We start from the raw sequence: 20,753 nt of genomic DNA, 5'->3' as shown, positions 1-20,753 counted from the left end.
TTACCTAATCTAATGATAAAAATATTTTTAGTACCTGAAGGCCGTAAATACAAAGATGGCTGAGAGGAGGGAAATCAGAGAGGTAGCATAACCCACAGTGTACACCTGCCTGAAAGTTGAGAAGTATATGGTCTGGAACAGAGTGAAAAATACAAAATGTTGAAAAAGAGCCCTTTCGACTGGTATTTGAACATAGTTGCTTTCTTATAATGGGTACATAAATCTTAAAACTTAAAGGTCCAGTGTATGAAATTTAGCGGCATCTAGGTTGCAAATAGTAACCAACGGCTCACTCCACCACTCGCCCCTCCCTTTCCAAGCATTATGGTGACTGACACAGCACTAAGATGTCTTCATGTTTTTCGCTTCTTTGCCGAAGGAGATAACATATTTACGAAACAAGCTCTGTAGAGCAGTTTGCCGTTTAGGGCTACTGTAGAAACAACATGGCGAATTCTATGTACATGTAAGGGGAACCGCTGTGTATGTAGAGCTCATTCTAAGTTTAAAAAAAGCATTACGCGTCATTATGTAAGGTCTTTATACACCTCTCAAGACATAGTTACTGTATGTATATTATATTGCATTTCTGTCAATAGATCCTCTAAAAAATAACACATTGGACCTTTCATTTTTGCGTCATCTGGAAGCTACATTTATCTCATTCCCATAGTGAAAATATATTTCATTATGTATAAAATTTAAGGTAAACTTTACTCCCTCCAGTCTAACCCCTTAGGTTATAAAATTATGGCAAGATGGTCGAGGAATACAAATAGTGCACTAAAATGACTTTTTTGTACTTTTGTGTCGCAATCTTAAGCGCATAAATGTCAAGTGGTGTTAAAATTAGGTCATATTGTTTTGGACTACAGAAGGTAATTATATAACTATATTATACTGTAGATGCATCTATAACCTCGTTGCCCCTTCCTTTGATGCAAGCACAGGAGAAAGTCATTATGAATCGAGAATTTAAGTGGTAGAGATTCAATTTAGTGCACAGGAGAGATTATTATGCTCTTGTGTGACTCATTCAACTGCTGTTAATTAGTTTGTTCACATTGGGAACATGCTTCTCTATTAGCCTAAAGCTTGTTTGTGTGTGTGTGTGTGTGTGTGTGTGTGCGTGTGTGTGTGTGTGCGTGCGCGTGTGTGTGTGTGCACTTGTTTTTATATCGCGATGGGGACCTAAACCTGAATGCACACCAACACATGGGGACTCGTGTCACCGTGGGGACCAAAATTGAACTTAATGGTCCTTTTTGGTCACTGCTCACTTGCATTCATTGGAATTCTTTATATAGGTAAATGATTCTTTGAAAACATTTTCATGAGGTAAAAAGAGCAAAACTATAAAAAGGCTGTTGACAAATCAAAACTCAAAAGCTTGAAGCATTTATTTTGCATTTACTGGGTGAGTTTGGATCTCACAATTTGGGTGTGTCAATGATAACCAACATGAGCTGAAAGGATTTAAATGTTCACCTCAGTCTCTGACTCCACGTCCTCCACAATCTCACAAGCATTCTCATAGGATGGGTATGCTTCTGTCCAACCATCTTTAGTGCAGTTTCTGAGTATGTAACCTGCATTAAAACATTACTGAACATAAAGATCAGTTTGTCATTTTGCATAAACTATGTCTTAATTCATCACTGGCAAAAAGAAATACATGGATAAAAATGTTATTGTGTTGAATGACTTTTTCATACGATGGGAGATTTTTTTGTTTGCTGCATAAATAACAAAAACATACCTTTTTTATAGAACTGTTGTATAAATATAACACAACACCATATTAGCCTACACTTTTTCATAATCCATAATTTTTCATAACCATGACTACCTGTGATTATCACTTTGAGATGTCTGTGACAGATGTACAGCGTACTTATTAGTATCTGTAGATTGGTTGCAAAAACAAAGATTGGTACAGAAGTCAATCACCAGACTTCACATGAAATAAATACTAAATACAACACATTCACAGAGACAGCAGTGTTTCTGCAATTCCACTAAGGTCCCTCTCAGCAGCATTTCACAGTATAGGGATTATATTTGTATTAGTCTGCTGATGCATATCTTTGGTTACTTTTCATGTCATGCAGATATGCAGATAGAGACTTTAGATGGACAGATCGGATTACTCAAGGTTATATTCAATGTTTTTATCTGCTTGCTCAGGATATGGTCTTATATCAAGAATAGAGCATAATGAAGAGATTGTCCCCCACAGCATATGGAGATGAAGATACGGAAAGCTATATGGGAACAGGAATCAGCCATACCGCTATAATAATTGACATGGTAATTAAAAGGGAACGCAAAAAGGAATACAGAAAGAGACTGTGCTTTATTCTATGAGGCAAAAGCTCTAGAGGTTTACTAGGACACTGCAGGTGATTGGTAGACAAACTAATATAAATATACTGTTCTTGAAGCTGAAACTGGTAGAGCATGGTGTTAGCAATACAAAGGAAAGAGTTGCACGCACATATATAATATATAATATTCCAATATTATTAATATTGTCCGATATCAGCATATATCACATCACCATGCAGTATATAAAAACAACATATTTGTAATTGTTGGCCTATGATGACATTTGTGTCTGATTAGCTATCCATGATCAAGATCCATTCTACATGTTTGTGTAATGTCATTGATTTTCTCCTATGAAGCATAAAGGGACAGAAAGGATTAAGGTGACCATACAGTCTGAAAAATGTGTATAAAAACATTCAGTCACCACACATTTTCACATATTAAAGGCAAGGATAAATTATTTTTCTTTTTTAGAAAAATGTTTAGAACATGTTTCGCCTATAAACCTTTTGAAAAAATGTGTCTTTGAATCATTATATCAGTGGAGTCTTCTTCATTCCCTGTGTATTCTGGTTTGAAAAAATAAAAAAATAAAATCACCCTCTAAAAGATTAGCTGCTTCCTGAGAATTATATAATGGAAAATAAAAATAGAAATAAGAAAAACATCAAATGAGCTATAAATATGCTCATTCTTCTGTATGCATTTGCATGGCACATTTCAATTGGACTATGAATCAGTAAACTATGTATGACTTGACATTACAGCTAACCTATAGCCTCTGGTTTTCTCACCTAAACTTATCTCGACCGTTCTGAGTCCTGCTTAGTGGGTGGTTTCGTGCTAGCATGCCAATGGGAGTTGTTTCCACCCGCTGTTTCTAGCATTAGCATAAACCAAAGTTCATCATGCAAGTCTCACTCCCTGAAGCCACAGTGGGGGAAGACAGACCAGGAAAGGTCTGACCGCTGCTGCTTTCTGTGGTAGAGGTACTGTATGAGGCATTGGCTTAAGGGGATTCTGAGAGATTTACAAGAACCGAATAACAGCGCTAACAGTTACTGCTGAAATGCTTGCTTTGGACCTCTTTGATTTTTTCATCATTTCCTTGGCACATGTTCAGCAGGATTTGGAACACAGTCGTGTTTTTTAGCCTGTGCAACCTTTCTACCTCTCTTTTGGTTTCTCAAAACCCCCCAGTAGTTATGCTCGCTTCATGAGTTTAAGGAGATAATAAAATATACAAATTCTGTCATCATTTACTGTACTCACTATCATGTTTCAAACTATTCCTATTTTCCATTATTTTCTTTCATTCCATTTGTCTATCAAATAGCTAAATAATAATATTCACACTATATAGTAAGGTCCCATTTGTTAACATTACTTAACCACATTAGTTAACATACTGTATGTATTATTAGATTTAACATCAACAAAGATTTAGTATAGGATTAAATACTGTAAAACGGTATAGTTATAGTTGGCCATGTCTGGTATTGTTACTTCAAATTTCCAAACATTCCACATTTTCATTTATTCAGCATTTCTAGATGTATTGTGGCCATTCCAGTACAGTCTGTAAAATTTTAACAAAATCAAAACTCAGGAGGGACAAAAAGTCCTCCAACAGGAGTGTAACAGCATGACAGAAGATAGAAACTGTGATAAAAATTAAGGTTATCACTTTTTTTTACTTTTCCTAAATACATTTCGAAAAATCATTGTTGTAGTGCTTAAAAGTGAATATGAATTTGTTTTCTTTGCAGTATTTGAGGTCTGAAAAAACAGTGAGCATCTTTTCTGTTATTTTGACCTGTTTCTCCAGTTTCCTTTTTTTGTAAATAAATCCATATAGAAACTCTATTTTATTTGAAATTTGTGAGAAATATTGTTAGTAGTTCACAGAATGAAACAAAATTGATAATTTTACCTAAAGACATACCTATAAATAGTAAATAAAAATTTTAAATAATTGTGAAATTCTATTCTATTCTTATAGCATTTTTCATAATTTGCAACAATTTTGCATTGTTGAAACGCAGTTTAACATACAATTATGCAATGGTTACTATAGTAAAGAGAAATAAAAATAAATTAATTAATAAATAAGAGACACAATATATGGTATTATTATTATTTATATATGATTTATTACAAACTCTTACAAAAATGAGCGTTTTTCCACCATCAAGCCGAATCGTTCTCGTTGCTTAATCATTCCACTCCGTCCCGAACCATGCCAGCCGGTACGTAAATGGTTTCATTTTCCACCGCAGAGCAGATAATGGCAATCTTTAGAATGTTAACACTAACGCGCCACGCGCTGCCTTGGTAACACAAGAGACTGAGCTATAACGTCTCTTCACACATTCTATTCTGTTAGACAACTGTGCAGAAAATTCTGAGCCGGGAACAGTTTACAATCGTGCCGTGTTGAACCAGTCTCACGTGGAAACATAACTGTAACCGTTTCAGACCGTGCTTAGAATGATTCGGCACGATGGTGGAAAAGCGCTCAAAGAGATCATATTTTAAAGTGTTAACGTGATAAATCCATAATATAAAATAAAATAAACATTGTGTTGGTCTGTTTATTTGGATAAGGTAGAATTGTACAATATTAGGTTATTGTACCCAAATGGTGCTTTTATTTTTGAGTACAATCATATTGGCATTTCATCAACTTAAAATTTTAAGTTACCTTTCTGTCGGTCTCTCGACGTTGTGTCGAACCGACAAAATGGGGTTTGATCTTGACAACCTATCATCTCCGATTGTACTTTTTAAAGGCCAATGAAGTTGGCGAATGCCGTGGCATGCCAGTCTCCGCCCCGTACATACGGGTATAAAAAGGAAGAGGGCGTGCCCATTCATTCACCTTTTTGTACTTCGGAACCTGCTGAGCTTATGCTGAGCGCATCTTCTTGGATTGAAGTGAAACTACATCATTCTACGACGCAGAGCAGCGGATTCGTCCTGGTGTGTGCGATTTCCCCTGGGCGTTTCGGTAGCGAGCCGACGGTGTCTACAAGAGCAAATTTAGTTCAAAGAGCACATTTCTCACGGCGCGCACTTGCCGCCAGGAATGTCTCGTTGCTGTAACCTCGGATGTGGCCGGCTCGTCCTCGAGCCTGACAAGCACAATACCTGCATCACATGTCTGGGTCTCCAACATGCTGAGGTAGCGTTCGTGTATACGGCATGCCCGCACTGCGAGCATATGCCGATCAAGGCATTGCGGTCACGGTTGGCTGTGTTCTTTTTGGACCCAGCCACAACATCGTCTGCTTCCCGTTCCGTGGCGGCTGCCGTTAACCCGCCACAGAAAGTGCCGCGGACCGTCCATGCCTCGTCACGCTCGCCTACCTTGTCTCCGATGGGCGGCAGTCGATGGGGCAGACGCCTCCCTGCTCAGCTGGGGTGCTGTGTACAACGGGCATGCAGTTTCGGGGCGCTGGACGGGACCCCGCCTGCAATGGCATATCAATTACCTAGAGTTTTTGGCTGCTTGGTTTGCGTTGAAGAGGTTCCTTCCTCTCATCCAGGGCAAGCACGTGCTGCTCCGCATGGACAGCACGGCTGCCGTAGCATATGTCTACCACCAGGGGGCATTCGCTCATGGAAGATGTCGCAACTCGCCCGATGCCTCCTCCTCTATGAGTCAGCAGCTGGTGGAATGCCTGCGCGCCACTCACATCCCGGGCGACCTCAACCATACAGCCGACGCGCTCTCTCAACAGGTCACGCTCCGTGGGGAATGGAGACTTCATCCCTGCGCCATCCAACTCATTTGGGAGCAGTTCGGGCAGGCGCAGGTGGTCCTGTTTGCCTCCCTGGACACCTCCCATTGCCCGCTTTGGTACTCCCTGACCGAGGCCCCCCTCGGCACAGATGCGCACTGGATCGTGGACGCCATCACCTTGGCGTACCGATCCCAAGATCTCCCGTGTCTCAGGGCACCTCTCTGGCAGACACTGGGAATGCCTCTCAAGTTCCTCAGCCCAAAAGGTGAATGAATGGGCACGCCATCTTCCTTTTTATACCCGTATGTACAGGGCGGAGACTGGTATGCCACACCATTCGCCAACTTCATTGGCTTTTAAAAAGTACAATCGGAGATGATTGGTTCTCAAGATCAAACCCCATTCTGACGGTTCGACACAACGTCTCGTTCCCTCCATCAGGGAACTGAGGTTACATACGTAACCAAGACGTTTTTAAATGTTTATATCAGTATCTCACCACTGGCCAAAATTTAAAACAGGAAAGCTGAAATGACTTGTGCAGACAATTTATTTGTACTTAAAAATGTAAGGCAGCAATTTTTTATAGAGTTCTATAGTAGCACAATAGGCATTTCTTACCTAACAGCTCTAAATCGCTTTTCACAACTGCTTTATATGCAATTTGTAAGCTGCCTCTTAAATGTAAATGTAAGGATAATGATAAGGAGTTTGCAGCATGAACCATAGGCAGATTTCGAATCTGTAAAAATTGGTAACAATTTCCTGTGGACAGCACTTACAATCCATCACATGTTCAATTCGTTTTATCACATGTTATGAAGACATTGAAGAACAACTGTAATATCTTCACAACCCACAAAAAACAATACACTCAATGTCCCTTAGCAACAGTTAGCAGTGTTTATGATATCCGGATATTCAGAGTTTACACAGCACTCCTGGCTTTTCTGTGTGTGTGTTTGCCTTGTCACTTTTATTGCCCTGGGCTGGAGGCTGTTAAACAGTTTGTATCCTTTTCCTCTCCAGTCAGTTTGGTTGCAAGAGTGCAACCAAGAATTACAATCTGGTATGGGGTGTATATTATAAAAGATTAACTATTGTTATTTTTGCAATGGCCTAAAAAGATGTGATGTTTGACATATACACAGACCGTCTCTAAAGGTTGTCATAATATTGCCTTTGTGGTCTGCACAGATAAAAGACCACCAGTGCGAGACTCACCGGACCACATGTCATGTTATTCAAACGTGTTTTAGACTTCTAAAATGTATTTATTTTATTTTATGTAATCCTTAGAATAGTGGGAAAAGAACAAGAATAAAAGAATGCAGTTGTTTACCGTGATTTTTGGCGAACAACTGAGACACTTCGGAACATGAGACATTGACCACCTGTCCAACTTCTGCTCTGTACCAGCACCAAAACTCATCTCGCTCGGTACGACAACCTTGAAAAAAAATCAAATATTTATCAAAACATAATTATAAACAAAACGCACATACTTCAGGTGTGTTAAATAATATTTCTAATTTAAATAAAGGTAACATAGATGCCACAGATCTACCACAAGCGCATTATTTCGGTTACCAAACGTAATTTTTTACTGTGTACACTACATAAAAACTAGCAGAAAGCAATATAAAAGAACGCCAGCAGAATGTGTGCTCTCAGAAGAGAAAAGGGCAGAGAAGATGTTTGACAGAAGCACAGGAGATGGGCACTGAGATGGTAAGAGAGAGCGAGAGAGGTCATGGACACTCTGAGAATTGAAAAGAAAGTTTTAGATAAGTCAGGCATCTCCTCTGTTCATGGGAGATCTCCGACTGAGGAAAAAGACCACAGAGAAAACAGAAGCTGAATCAACGAAGAAGATTTGGAGTATAATGAGAGCCACAGGGATCATATTAAGGCATGGCTAAATAAATATGACTGCCACATCAAAGCCACGGATTATACTTCCCTTCTTGCTATCTATATACTCACTACTATACGTCCACAAATTGATGTGTAACAAACGCATGTTTACAATTGAAACTGCTTCATTGGAGAACCTTCTGTAATGACGTCTATAAATACGGTGACCTCATTTCAGAGTGGAATCTAATTCTTAATCTAATCTACAGAGTTAAAACTATTGATGCAACTAAAGCCTGCTTCAGGTTTTAGAAGCCAAAGCATTTTTCTGACTTAACTTTTTGATAACGTATAGATGTATAGATCTGGAAGCATCTAGAACAGTGTGGACACATCATGCAGAACTTTATCATAATTTAAAATCTCATTGTGACATTTATAATTCTCTTTATGGGGCATGGGCACCCAAAAATCATTTACTCACCCTCATAAAACGCCATATGACTTTTAAGTCAATAGTGGCCATGGATGTCAATTGAATAACAACTACAATTTCATTCTTTCCACACAGCTGGCTTTAGAAGACTTGGAGCATGACTTCTGGGAGTTTGACAGCTCCTGATTAACATGTACTTGTGTGGAAGAGCACATTCTTCAACGGTGAAAATTCTTCGAAAGTCATAAAGGGTTGGAATGAGATGAGGGTTAGTAAATGATGACAGAACAGTCATTTTATTGTAACTGTTCCCTTAAGTACTACAATACAGCAGAATGTCACAACAAAACAAAATTAGTTTTGTACAATATAACTCAATATTCTAGAATAACAGTAAGCCAGTGATTCTTAGACTGGGGTATGTGAGATGAGATGGGCGTTGGAATAGTCTTTTATTAATACTCAAATTACTATTGTACACCCAATGTGCCAATGGGTCATTGGGTGCCAAAGGCATCCTAAGTGAATTTGATTTCTTCTTGAAGAACGTATACTGGTGTGAGTGAATGGAGGGCAATTTTTTGAAGCCCCAAAAAGTGCATCCATCGATCAAAGAACAGCTCGACATGGCTCCGTGGTCTTAACAAAGGTCTTCTGAAGCAAATCGATGCGTTTGTGACAACGCTGTATTATTCTTCAATGACGGAGTAGACAGTTAACATTTAAGAACCTTTACTGAACATACATCAACAGTACATGTGGCTGTTATAAATACATCCATTACTTCCTGGCTGAACTGCCACGTTTTTTGGTATCATGAACACACCCTCACCCTCTACTTCCCTACCCCCATTCAGCTCTCTTAAAGAAACATCCCCAAACAACAGTTACCCAATACATTACAAACGCTATTAACGATAATGTCTAACATCCACTGGAGGCGAACAAGAGGCTTGTTTTTCCGCTAAATGATGGTGACGAAAGCCCCTGCACAGAGGAGGCGGTGTTTCTATTGGCTGAAAACGAAGTGCTGTGTTCGTCACAGAAACTTACGACACGACTGGACTTGCTGGAAAAACAAGCCTCTCGATTCGCTTTAGAAGACCTTTGTTAAGAGAGTTGTGTCGAGACGTTCTTTTATCGATGGATGCACTTTTTGGAGCTTCAAAAAATTGCCCCCCATTCACTTCCATTCTACCGCTTGGAAGTAAAAGTATATGTGGTATTATAACTCATACGACTGCATTATTCTTCAAGAAGAAAGTCATATTCACTTAGGATGCCTTGAGGGTAAATAAAACATGGGGAAATTTTGATTCAAGCCTGAAGTATCCCTTTCAAAGCTTCTTGATACTGTAGTTAAATAAAAGACATCAGAAGACTACAGAGGACGGTTCGGACTGCTGAGAAGATCATTGGTGCTCCCCTGCCCACCCTCCAAGTATACATCCAGAGTGAGGAGAAGGGCTCAGAAAATCACCCTGGACCTCTCACATCCAAGCCATCATCTCTTCACAATGCTGCCGTCTGGTCAGCGCTACAGAGCACTGAGCACCAAAACAACCTGACACAAAAACAGCTTCTTCCCTCAGGCCATCTACCTCTTGAACAGTTAAATGTTTTTACACACTGTGCAATTAATAACTCTATGCAATAATAATTAAGTGCAATATTAATTATATCCTCCAGATAATACACTATCTATTTTTTTATACAACTTTTCCTTTAAATTATATTTCATTCATTCTGCTGTATATAGCACATACCTTGTACTACAATAGTCTATTCTTATTTTTTACTTGTACATATTTTACATACACACATAGCTTTACTCTCTATATCTTTATCTTATCTTTGTTGTATTGTATTTCTTAATTTTTTATACCTATAGGCCCTTATTTAAATCATCTGTGTACTGTATTTTATTGTGTTATGGTCTCTGTACTGTTGTTGCTGTTTCTGTGTTCTGGATGCTCCTGTCACCAAAACAAATTCCTTGTATGTGCAAACATACTTGGCAATAAAGCTCTTTCTGATTTCTGATACATTTCATACATACATAATAATAAATAATCATAGTAAGTAAATACAGCAAGCAGTTATGTCCTCTTTATTAGTAACTACAATAAACAAATGAACAGATTTCACAGTAAAATCTATAAAGCCACACAGATGTTTGTACAGGGAAGACATAAAGGAAAGAGATAGTTCACCCAAAAATGAAAATTTTGTCATCATTTACTCACCCTCGTGTCATTTCAAACATGTATGACTTACTTTCTTCTGCAGAACACAAAATAATATATTTTGAAGAATGTTGGTAACTGAACAACGGCGATACCCATATTGGTTTTGTGTCCATACAATAGAATTGAATGGGTACCGCCATTGTTTGGTTACCAACATTCTTCAAAATATCTAATTTTGTGTTCTGCAGAAGAGTACGATTTAAAAGACACATAGAAGAGTTTGGAAAATGGCGAAGGAGTGATCTGGCAGTCAGGATTTATTTACTTTTTTTGGAAGCTTACGATGGTCCCTACAGAAACGAACACTTTGAAGCCATGATGTCACCTCATTAATATAAGTTTAATCAAAGAGCCACATGAAAGAAAAGTTGCAGATGCAAGGCTATCCTGTGTTCTCTGTTTTTAATGGCAGGATAAGAAGAGATAAAATATGAATGCAGTTTGTACATGTACAGTTTTATCATGCTTCTATTTAAAAGACATATTTTTGTAGAGTAGACCCATCTTTTAAAGTGGACTCTGCTTTGGCATGAGGTTTGGCAATTCTATAGAGCTCTAATGAGAACAGATTGGAAAGATAAACATCATTAACGTCAACTGTCAGAAAGGCAATCAAATTGAGCCGTATAGCATTGCTGCCAATGAACAATTTCACAGATAATTCAACCTAATATAGTGAAACTGCTGTAGTCTCAGAGCTCAATGACTGCTCACTGTGCTCAGCGGCACTGGATACATCTCTAGTTTATGGCAACGGAATAGGACTAAATGGTTCTGCCTCCTGTGTGTGTATTCATTCAAAACAATGACGCTGATGTGATATCACTGTCAATTACATTAAAAAGAAATAATAAAAAACAACTTATCTGTGTGATTCATCAGCTGTGTGATGTGTATCTAAGCATCTGCTGCTGTTTTGTGCATCGTGTACTGTATATCACATGGTTGTTACAAGTAGAGCACCGAAATGCAAAGTTAGCTGGCTAGAGAATATTTAAATATTTAGAAAAGTCTTATCATTCCCCCTTTATCTGTCTTTTCTTGTCCATTTTACTTAGCTCTTTTTTTCAGAGACCTTCTATTACTGTTTGTGTGAAGATTTCCTGTAGCTCAGTGGTTAGAGCATGGCGCTAGCCACGCCAAGGTCATGGGCTCGATCCCAGGGATTGCACGTCCTCAGAAACAAGTGTGTAGTATCATGCAATGTGAGTCGCTTCGGATAAAAGCGTCTGCCAAAATGCATAAAAAACTGTAAAAAGTACAAGATTGTGGAAAAGGAGCCATTGAAACCTAACAATAATGAAGCATCTCCCTGAAGTGTGGTTCTACGAAAATGTGTCACTAAGCATTGGCCAAAACAACACTCAAAATTGCTAAGATTTTTAAAAAATAAAACAATGTTTACAAAAAAAGCTTAAATGTTATTGTTTTAGCAACGCACATTAAAACCTTTATGCAGTACAATTCTTAAAACATCTGCTTGCTTTAGCAGTCAACTACATAGATATAATAGTTCCATATTTTTATTAGTTTTTATTATTATACGTTCGAAATGCATAAAAAATCTACTGTTTTTAAGTCATAGGTTGATGTTACCTGAAAACCTGAAACACTATTTTTTATGTTCTGTGACTGCAGCTTTTCATACTGTATGTAGAGAGTCATGTCTTGCCCCAGTCATCTTTAGTTAGCTTAATGCAGAATATTTTGTGAAAAAATTGTTCAATAATATTATCTTTTTTATATTATACTGCAAGTTGCTTTGCTAAAACGCGCAATGTAAAAAGCTCCATCTATATTTATAAAATTGAACTGAATGAAATATTCAAACCAATTTATTTTACCACACGAAGATGATGCTTATCTCACTGATGACGGTAAGGAGAAAAGGGCATTTTGTGTAATGTGCCGTGTAAATACCAAGGGCAAGGCGCAAAAGCCATTCAATCTTTATCTGGGAGATGTTGGATGAATAGAATCTAATTGTGAATTCGGTATGGAGCTCCTCTATCACTTCCTGTCAATCTTGATATGCTATAAATAGGGAGGTTATGGTCATCAATGACTTTTTTCCAGCTTTGACTCTTTTGTCATTTGAATGCAGGGACATTGTAGGTGATATCTGGTATCTGATTACCATAGATATTACAAGTTTGCTGAACAGCTTCAAAGACACAATGTAGAGATTCTTAATCTTTATGATTCTTCTTATCATTTTTGTCCGATCCCAAATTATCTGAGCTATGCTATCCACATGATTTTCAACTTCTATTCTTTACAATATGTCAGCAATTTCACCTAAATAATTTAAAGAACATCTGAGAAAACGTTGACTTCTAAGTTATGAAAGAGACACTTTTGAGCAAGAAACTCTCCCACTGGGTACTTTAACTCAAGTGTCCTCTCAATCTTAAGCACCATAACTTTCCTATTATTTATTTTTTATTATTCATCATGGCCAATTTTTTCATGCAGTGGTACATGTTGCACTAAACCACCCACCTGATTGACTGACCGCTAACAAGTGGCCATTGAGTTATTTTTCTCCATGACTTTGCAAGTCCAGGCTGGTCTTTAAAAAATCAAATGAATCGAGGGCACCTGCCCTCCTCCCCTTCATAAGCTCAGTGTTAATTAAACTCTATGTGGAGCAGGAATCAGAGCAGCGTGGGCTCCCATTAGAAACTCAAGGGCTCAACACTTCCACCTGCACTGATTCTGAAACCGACACACTCTTAAAATGTCTCAATATGTCTGCCCCACGCTTGCTAATGTTACCACAAGATGCCTGATTTACTGGCACATCAGTTTATGCTATAGGACTGCCACGTAATATACTGTATTGGTGTTTAACCCACTCTTTCATATTCAAACTATGCAAATTGTGTATTATAATTTCAACAGTTTACAGATTGATTGTTCCATTGACTGACTAAGTATTATCTACGGAATCTTTAATTCATTATAACTCATAACTTTTTCTATTCTAATTTTGTTTTCCCCACTAACATAAATTAAGAAATTAATCTTTTTTTTTCACGCCCATTGGTTTCTCATTTGCACACTTATTTGCAGGTTTCTGTAACATATCTTGCTCTTCCAAAGAGTCTCTTGAGAAGCTGGAAGATATTAGTTAATACACTGCAGACGCTTTTAGAATAGTATATTTTTATTGGTGTCCCAGGCGCTGCCCTTTCACAGTTCATGAGATTTACATTTACATTTAGTCATTTAGAAAATAAAAATATTCTTTATTAAAATCTTGGTAACGCTTAACAAAATGGTTATTTTTTTAACATTAGTAAATGCATAAGCTAATATGCTCATTAGCTCATTTTTTATTATGTTACTGCTGTAAAGCTGTAGAAGTATTGTTTATTGTTCAAGTCATGTTAGCTAATGCATTAACTAATGTTGACAAATTCAACATTATTGTTAAAGGTCCATTGTGTAATTATTTGGAGGATCTATTGACAGAAATGCAATATTATATACATAACTATGTCTTCAGAGGTGTATAAAGACCTTACATAATGAAGGGTTATGTTTTTATTACCTTTGAATAAGCAATTTTTACCGTCCCCTTGCATGGAATTTACTATGTTGTTTCAGAAGTCCTAAACGGACAAACTGCTGTACAGAGCTTAGTTTTCGTAAATATGTTATCTGCTTCAGCAAAGAAGCGAAAACGTGACGACATCTTTGTCCTGTGAGAGCCACCGTATTGTTTCAAAAGGGAGGGGTAGAGTGAGCCGTTGGTTGCAATTCGCAACCTCACCCCTAGATGCCGCAAAATTTCATACACTGGAACTTTAAGTGTGACCAAAATAAATATTCTTGACTCTTGATTTTGGTCTCTTGGCAAAACTGAACACATTTGTAGCAGTGGTGAGAATTCTTCAGGAGAAACATGTGGGAGACAGGAGACGTGGGAGGTTTAAGTAAAAGTATTAATTTGCTCTCCATTTAATCTAAACAACAAATGAGATATTAAAAATATTGCTGAGGTAGCCTAATGTAGTCAGGGTACTTTTATTCAAGTTGAAAATTTTTTTATGTGAATAAAAGTGGTTACTTCAAAAGCCACAACAAAATCACATTTTATGATATGCTGGACTATTTTGCCTCAAAATGCCAGATCCTTTTTGTTTATAGTCTGGGCTAGTGACCACCATTATGAGAACATTCCCCATGCAGGCGCATACATTTCTCAGTGTATTTTATAATCCCTTGTACAAGTTAGAAGACTGATAAACATGAAAATGAGAAGTTGCACAATTACTCAAAGCATACAAATAAACAGCAAGCAGCTATTACTGTGTGAGGATTTTTATTGGACTTTAGCTTAGCTCACACATTAAGTTACTCTTACAACAACTATTCATAACTAGAACTCATTTGAAATGAAATTCATTTACATATAAAAGAAGCCTGGATCCAATGGGTATTTACTGTGTGCGTGTGTATATTTAATAAACAAACCTGAATATTATTCATGTGTCTCAGCTGCCCTGCTGCAGGAATGAGTGTGCATTCAAGTGTGGCAGCATTAATACCATGTGGGTCTCCAACCTGGTCCAAGAAATTATCTCATTAGATTAGATGAAGGTGGTAAAGAGGTCATCAGTAATTTCAAAATCAGTAAAAGGGCACCAGCGGGTTCAGTAGTTTTGTCACATCACATAATTTGAGTGTTTAACACACTCTATTCATTTAAATACCGTGAAATGTATTTATAAACCTGTTGGATACATCATACGTGTCTAGGGATCTTGTCAATTACTAATTAAATGCTGATTGCAACAACATCTTAAAATACCACATACTGACAAACTGGTGATAAAAAGGGAACTGGTAACAAAGTGCAAAATCCCTGCAATGAGACAGTGGTCATTATCTTTAAACAAATAAGATTAGCAAACAAAGGCTAAATCAGAAACACAACCTTCAGGTGCAACAGAGGAAGATAGGTCTGATAAACCATAATATGACTTTCAAAAAAACTATTTAAACATAAATTTTCCACTAGGTTAACTACGTACAGAACCTCAGGGGAAATATTAATTATGAATTGTGCTTGCGCGCTGTTTATTTTTAAAGCTGTCTGCTCTGTTTTGACCCCTATTCACCTAAGGAATTATGCGGATGTGCAATTCCCAAACTTGCAGGACAAGTTATAGATGTCGCAGGTGACTTCTGCCAACTAAAAGTTTATTTAGACTGCCTGCGATGCGATTAAGCCTAGCGAATCTCCAACTTAGCTTTCATATCAAAGGCGAAACGATTTATCGCTGACAACTATTTCACTCCAATAAGCCAGGTGGCGCAAAAGGACAATGAGTTCGCTGTTGTTTTAGTAAAAAATGGCGTCCCTGAGAAACTCACTTTGTGAACGTCTATTTATTTAATTATTTTAAAGACTTGTAGTTAATATTGCAGTGCATAAAGGATTTAAAGGAATAGTTCACCCCAAAATGCCCCCATTGGCTTTCCATAGTTTGAATAAAAATGACTATGATCAAGTCAATGGGGTCCATTTTGGGTGAACTATTCCTTTAAACAAGCATTACTGATTATGATTAAATTATGGCGTAAATCCAAATATGATAAACACTAACCCCAAACAATGTGACAATTATCTTCTAAAACAATAATGAAGATAAAATACAAATAATAAGGGTAAGCACATAAGTAGTATACGTAATAAGTTGTTGTTCAGAGCCGGTGTCCTGATCCGTGTGTTTATTGCTGGAAAGTTAGTAGTCAGTTTTCATAGGCATCTAATGTTTTTGTTTTAGTGCGTTATGGCAACGAACATTTGCGCCGAATATTAGGCGGGGCAAAGTGGAGATACAAACATGCACGGTATGTCGAAAATACAGCGTTTTTAACCTTAAATAAGAGAAAACACATTGCTTTACATCAAAAACAAACGATAATATTCGTTTTAGCCCTGTCATATCACCCCTTTAAAAATGGGAAGAAGCCACTCAATGTCCTTCCCTAACTTTCTATTTCAGTGGATATTAAGCAACACATCAAACAAAGCTGCACATTTTAAGGCACTTCAATTAGTTTTTAATGCACCACTTAAATATGCTATATATACCATGTTCAACAGTAAACTTCATATACAAGTGTAGTATACAACTTATCTTCAGACCAGAAGAACAGACTCATGCATTTAGATTAGAAATGAGTCATTATCCTTTGATCAGGGTGAAAATACAATAAGAGGAGTCGTATTGATCCCTTATGCTGATCCTCATCAGCAGCCAGAATTGAATAGCTTCCGTTTGAGTAACTGCCTTTAATCTTCTAAACCTCTACACCTGATTATATCCTATAATTGCCTTTGGCTGACCTGACCTATATCGGAAAGTGTAAATCCTACTTTTCTGTAGAATTAAGACAAAGTGCACATCAAAAAAACAAAAACAAAAATAAAAAACATGACACGCATGTTTGGTTGGACATTTTGCCACCCAGGGTACACTTGATATTTACTGATTTTAGAGGTTTTGTTTAGAGTTTGAAGACACTGAATTGCTGGCAATATCGCTGTTGAAAATATATTAAATTAATTTACAAGAACATTTATAGATAGTTGCACCTCAGAGGTGATTATTATAACATATCAACAGAGAAATATTTTCTTAGTAGTTAATCGAGCTAGCAAGAAGCGAAACTATCCATTTCATAATTTAAAATCTAAAATCTTTACAACCTGCCTTCATCAAACTTGAAAATGCAACTAGGTAGTGATAACACCATAGAGAATACTGAGTTTTACACATTTACAGCCCTTATCAGTTTTGCCAGATTGGGTGGACAATTTACAGCCCAAAGGCTCACTAAAACCCGCCCACTCTAACAAAAACCAAAATATGTGATAGAAATTTATTGCAATGTCAATTAACGATGATAATGACCATTTTATCTCCTTAAAACGAAGTTGTCAGGTTCTGTCATGACCGGGGTGTGACAACGCGCACAAAAACCCAAGTGCAGGGCAGCGGTGGTAAGGAAGACAAGACTTTATTAACAGGGGACAAAACAAAACACCCACAATGGGGTAAAACACGGACACGACTTAAATACAGAACTGAAAAATAAACACTTCCCACGAGGGGGATAAACCAAGGGTATAAAATAACAAGACTACGATACGACAGAAACCAAACTAAATAATAAACATGACGCAATGTCGAACAAACTTGAACACGAATTAAACAATGCAGGGTAGACAGACAGGCGGGACCAGGCACAATATACAGGGCAGGAACACGATAAACAGGTAATATCCAAACTCACAGGGTATAGCACGACGAACAACGTACGAACGAGCACAGGACAATAGACACAAGGGCATCTTTTCACATACCGTGCTTGTTTGTATCTCCTCTTTGCCCCGCCTCTCTGAAACGCGCAGATTTTTGAATCCCTGAATCTTCAGAGAATCCGCCTCTCTGAAAAGCGAGGTGTGCTATGATTGGCCAGTTAACCAGTGCATAGTGATTGGTCGAATACTGCAAGCGTGTGACGGAAATGTAATGCCTTTTACCATATTTGGAACATCAGGTTCCAAAGCAATTGTACTGACAGGTACGCCCACCTTACTTGCGTATACATTTGGGCGGTCTTAGTCAAATCATACCACGAACTGACGTGGATTTGTGGGGATGTGGTTACACGAGGCGTTTCAGGCAGGTCTGGGTGAGCATTTGCATTTAGATAGAATACATCTTTTGTTTCCGATACTTCCATTTTTGCAATTTTACGTGTCTTACATGCATGGGCAACTTATTAACACACCAAAGACACAGAAAAACACTTATTCGCACCATATTACCCCTTTAAAGAGAGTTAGAAAGTATAGAGAACATGTCCAGAAACCACTTCAAAGCGAAAATCAAGAAATTAACCAATGACTTTAACCCTCAAAAAACATGCATCACTATGCTAATTTTGGTGCAAAAAGTGCCCGCTAAATTAATCGGAAAGCAACGTAAGTATAGGCATTTTACACTTGTTCATGAACTTCATGCACACACCACGGCGGCAAAAATTGTGCAATTCATTGATAGATAGGCTAGCCTACTTATACGACAAAACAAAAAAGAACAGTAGAAACAATAATGCGTTTACCTTTGAAAGTCGCCTTAACATCTGACAGAACTACGGTACGTATTTCTTGAAATATATTTTGCAGCACATATATGCAAAATTTAGCAAGCCCAGCAGCTGTCAAGAGTAGGCTATATGCCAGAGTGCAGTCTGTACAGTTTAAAGGTGTGCTGCTGATGATGAACAGAAGTAGTATAATCCCAAATTCTGTTTGAATTCTATTAAATCATTCAATTGTGCTCTGAATTCAGTCATTGTTATATTTTCGAGTCGTCTGTCACCACATGTGTAATCCACGTTGTGAGATTTGAGTTCCCGTGCAACATATATTTGGGACACTTTGGCATTGTGATCACTTCAATAGGCTACACAAAATCTGTCTGTATCGCGCCAAAACCCCGTCACTCACGAGTCATAACATCTCAACGGTGGATTGATTGACAGGATTCCCTATCCCAGATCCCAGTTAAACTGAATCAATAAGGGCTGTGGGTTTGACTGCTCTACACATCATTTTCGAACGTTTGGAGATTACTTGACTAAATAAAAGCAAAGAAAAGACAAGCTGCTTGGGCGGGTTTTTAATTTCATAAGCAGCCCAAATTTTGTCCACCACCAAATGCATTTTTCTACGGTCTAACCGGTTCAAAAGAAGCCCAATTGGGCGGGAACCCGCCCAATCTGGCAACACTGGCCCTTATAATAAACCAAATAATAAGATAAGTAAATAATAAGAAAATATTAATTGCAACCAACCGCTCACTCCACCGCTCCCTTTCGAAGCACTACGGAATCTGAGTGAGGGTTAAGATGTTGTCACGTTCTTGCTTCTTTCCAGAATGAGATAATGTAATCGTCCTGTAGAGCAGTTTGTCTGTTTAAGGCCGATCAGTTCTGACCGATCAGTTCTGACTTCTATCTCTTTTCTACTTTAAAAAAAAAAAAACTTAGCTCTGTATACTGTGGTAGGGTATATGAGACCAGTTTTTGCACTTATGCTTTTTGTTATCCTTATGTTGTTCCAATTGCTTCCATTGTTTCCCTCATCTGTAAGTCGTTTTGGATAAAAGCGTCTGCTAAATGACTAAATGTAAATGTAATGTAAATGTAAGGCTACTGTAGAAACAACATGGCGACATGGCAACAACACTCCATGCAAGTGGACCCATGGTGTATGTAGATAGAAACAGATCATTCTAAGGTAAGAAAAACATAACGCTTCATTATGTAAGGTCTTTATACCTGAACACATAGTTGTGTATATTATAGTGCATTTCTGTCAATAGATCCTCTAAAAAATTACATACTGGACCTTTAAAATAACAATTTGACAATAAACATAAAAAACTAATAATTAATAATTAACTAACTGATAATGAAGAGAGAAAATCATACAGTAATAGTTCAGATAAGCAAGCTCACCAGTGATATTGTGGTTGTTGGCCTCTTGTCTTCGTGTGAGAATGCATTGCTCTTGAGCCTTCATATGTTCAGCCACCAGAGCACATGCTGGATGAATTGTTTCCACCTGCAAATCATAATAAAAAATAAATAAATGTTTGAGGCAGGGGAAACTGCAACCCTTATTAAGAAACCCCGCAAACTCATCAGAGCCCATCAGAGAACTGCATGATAAAGGAGCTGTTCCCAATTTCAATCACTCGGTGTTAAAGGCCAATTTAACTTTTGAAATCAGAAAATAAAATCTTATAAAAATATACCCAGACAAATGTGTAAGTGCAATATGATTTAAAATCCATCGTATTCAATTTTAAACCAAGCCACATAAGAATCCTTTTAAAGCTTCCATTAATTTTCTTTTTATTCCAGAAAGGAAGACACATTGAAAACCTTATTGTGGTACAACAACTGACTGAGATATATTAGAAAATATATCTGAAAATATAAACTGACATGCCTGCTACATTAAAAAATAAAAATATATTTTGATCAGATTAATTCTCAAAGTCACATATAAAAACTATTCATTAAAAGAGTCTCAAAGCA

The 20,753-nt window shown here is 37.5% G+C and overlaps 1 protein-coding gene across 1 annotated transcript in view; it reads right to left on the bottom strand.

The window, feature by feature from the left end:
• ghrhrb (growth hormone releasing hormone receptor b) overlaps positions 1 to 20,753 on the bottom strand; it is a 37,892-nt gene that overhangs the window by 6,968 nt on the left and 10,171 nt on the right. The window contains exons 2-5 of the mRNA XM_057337393.1: positions 20,169 to 20,274; positions 7,420 to 7,527; positions 1,489 to 1,589; positions 35 to 132 (exon numbers count right to left, since the gene is read on the bottom strand). Coding sequence (XP_057193376.1) covers positions 35 to 132; positions 1,489 to 1,589; positions 7,420 to 7,527; positions 20,169 to 20,274 — 413 coding nt within the window. The remainder of the gene's footprint in view (positions 1 to 34; positions 133 to 1,488; positions 1,590 to 7,419; positions 7,528 to 20,168; positions 20,275 to 20,753) is intronic.

Source organism: Triplophysa rosa, linkage group LG7 (assembly GCF_024868665.1).
Source record: "Triplophysa rosa linkage group LG7, Trosa_1v2, whole genome shotgun sequence".
Classification (NCBI taxonomy): Eukaryota; Metazoa; Chordata; class Actinopteri; order Cypriniformes; family Nemacheilidae; genus Triplophysa; species Triplophysa rosa.
This window is presented reverse-complemented; position numbering and strand designations above follow the sequence as displayed.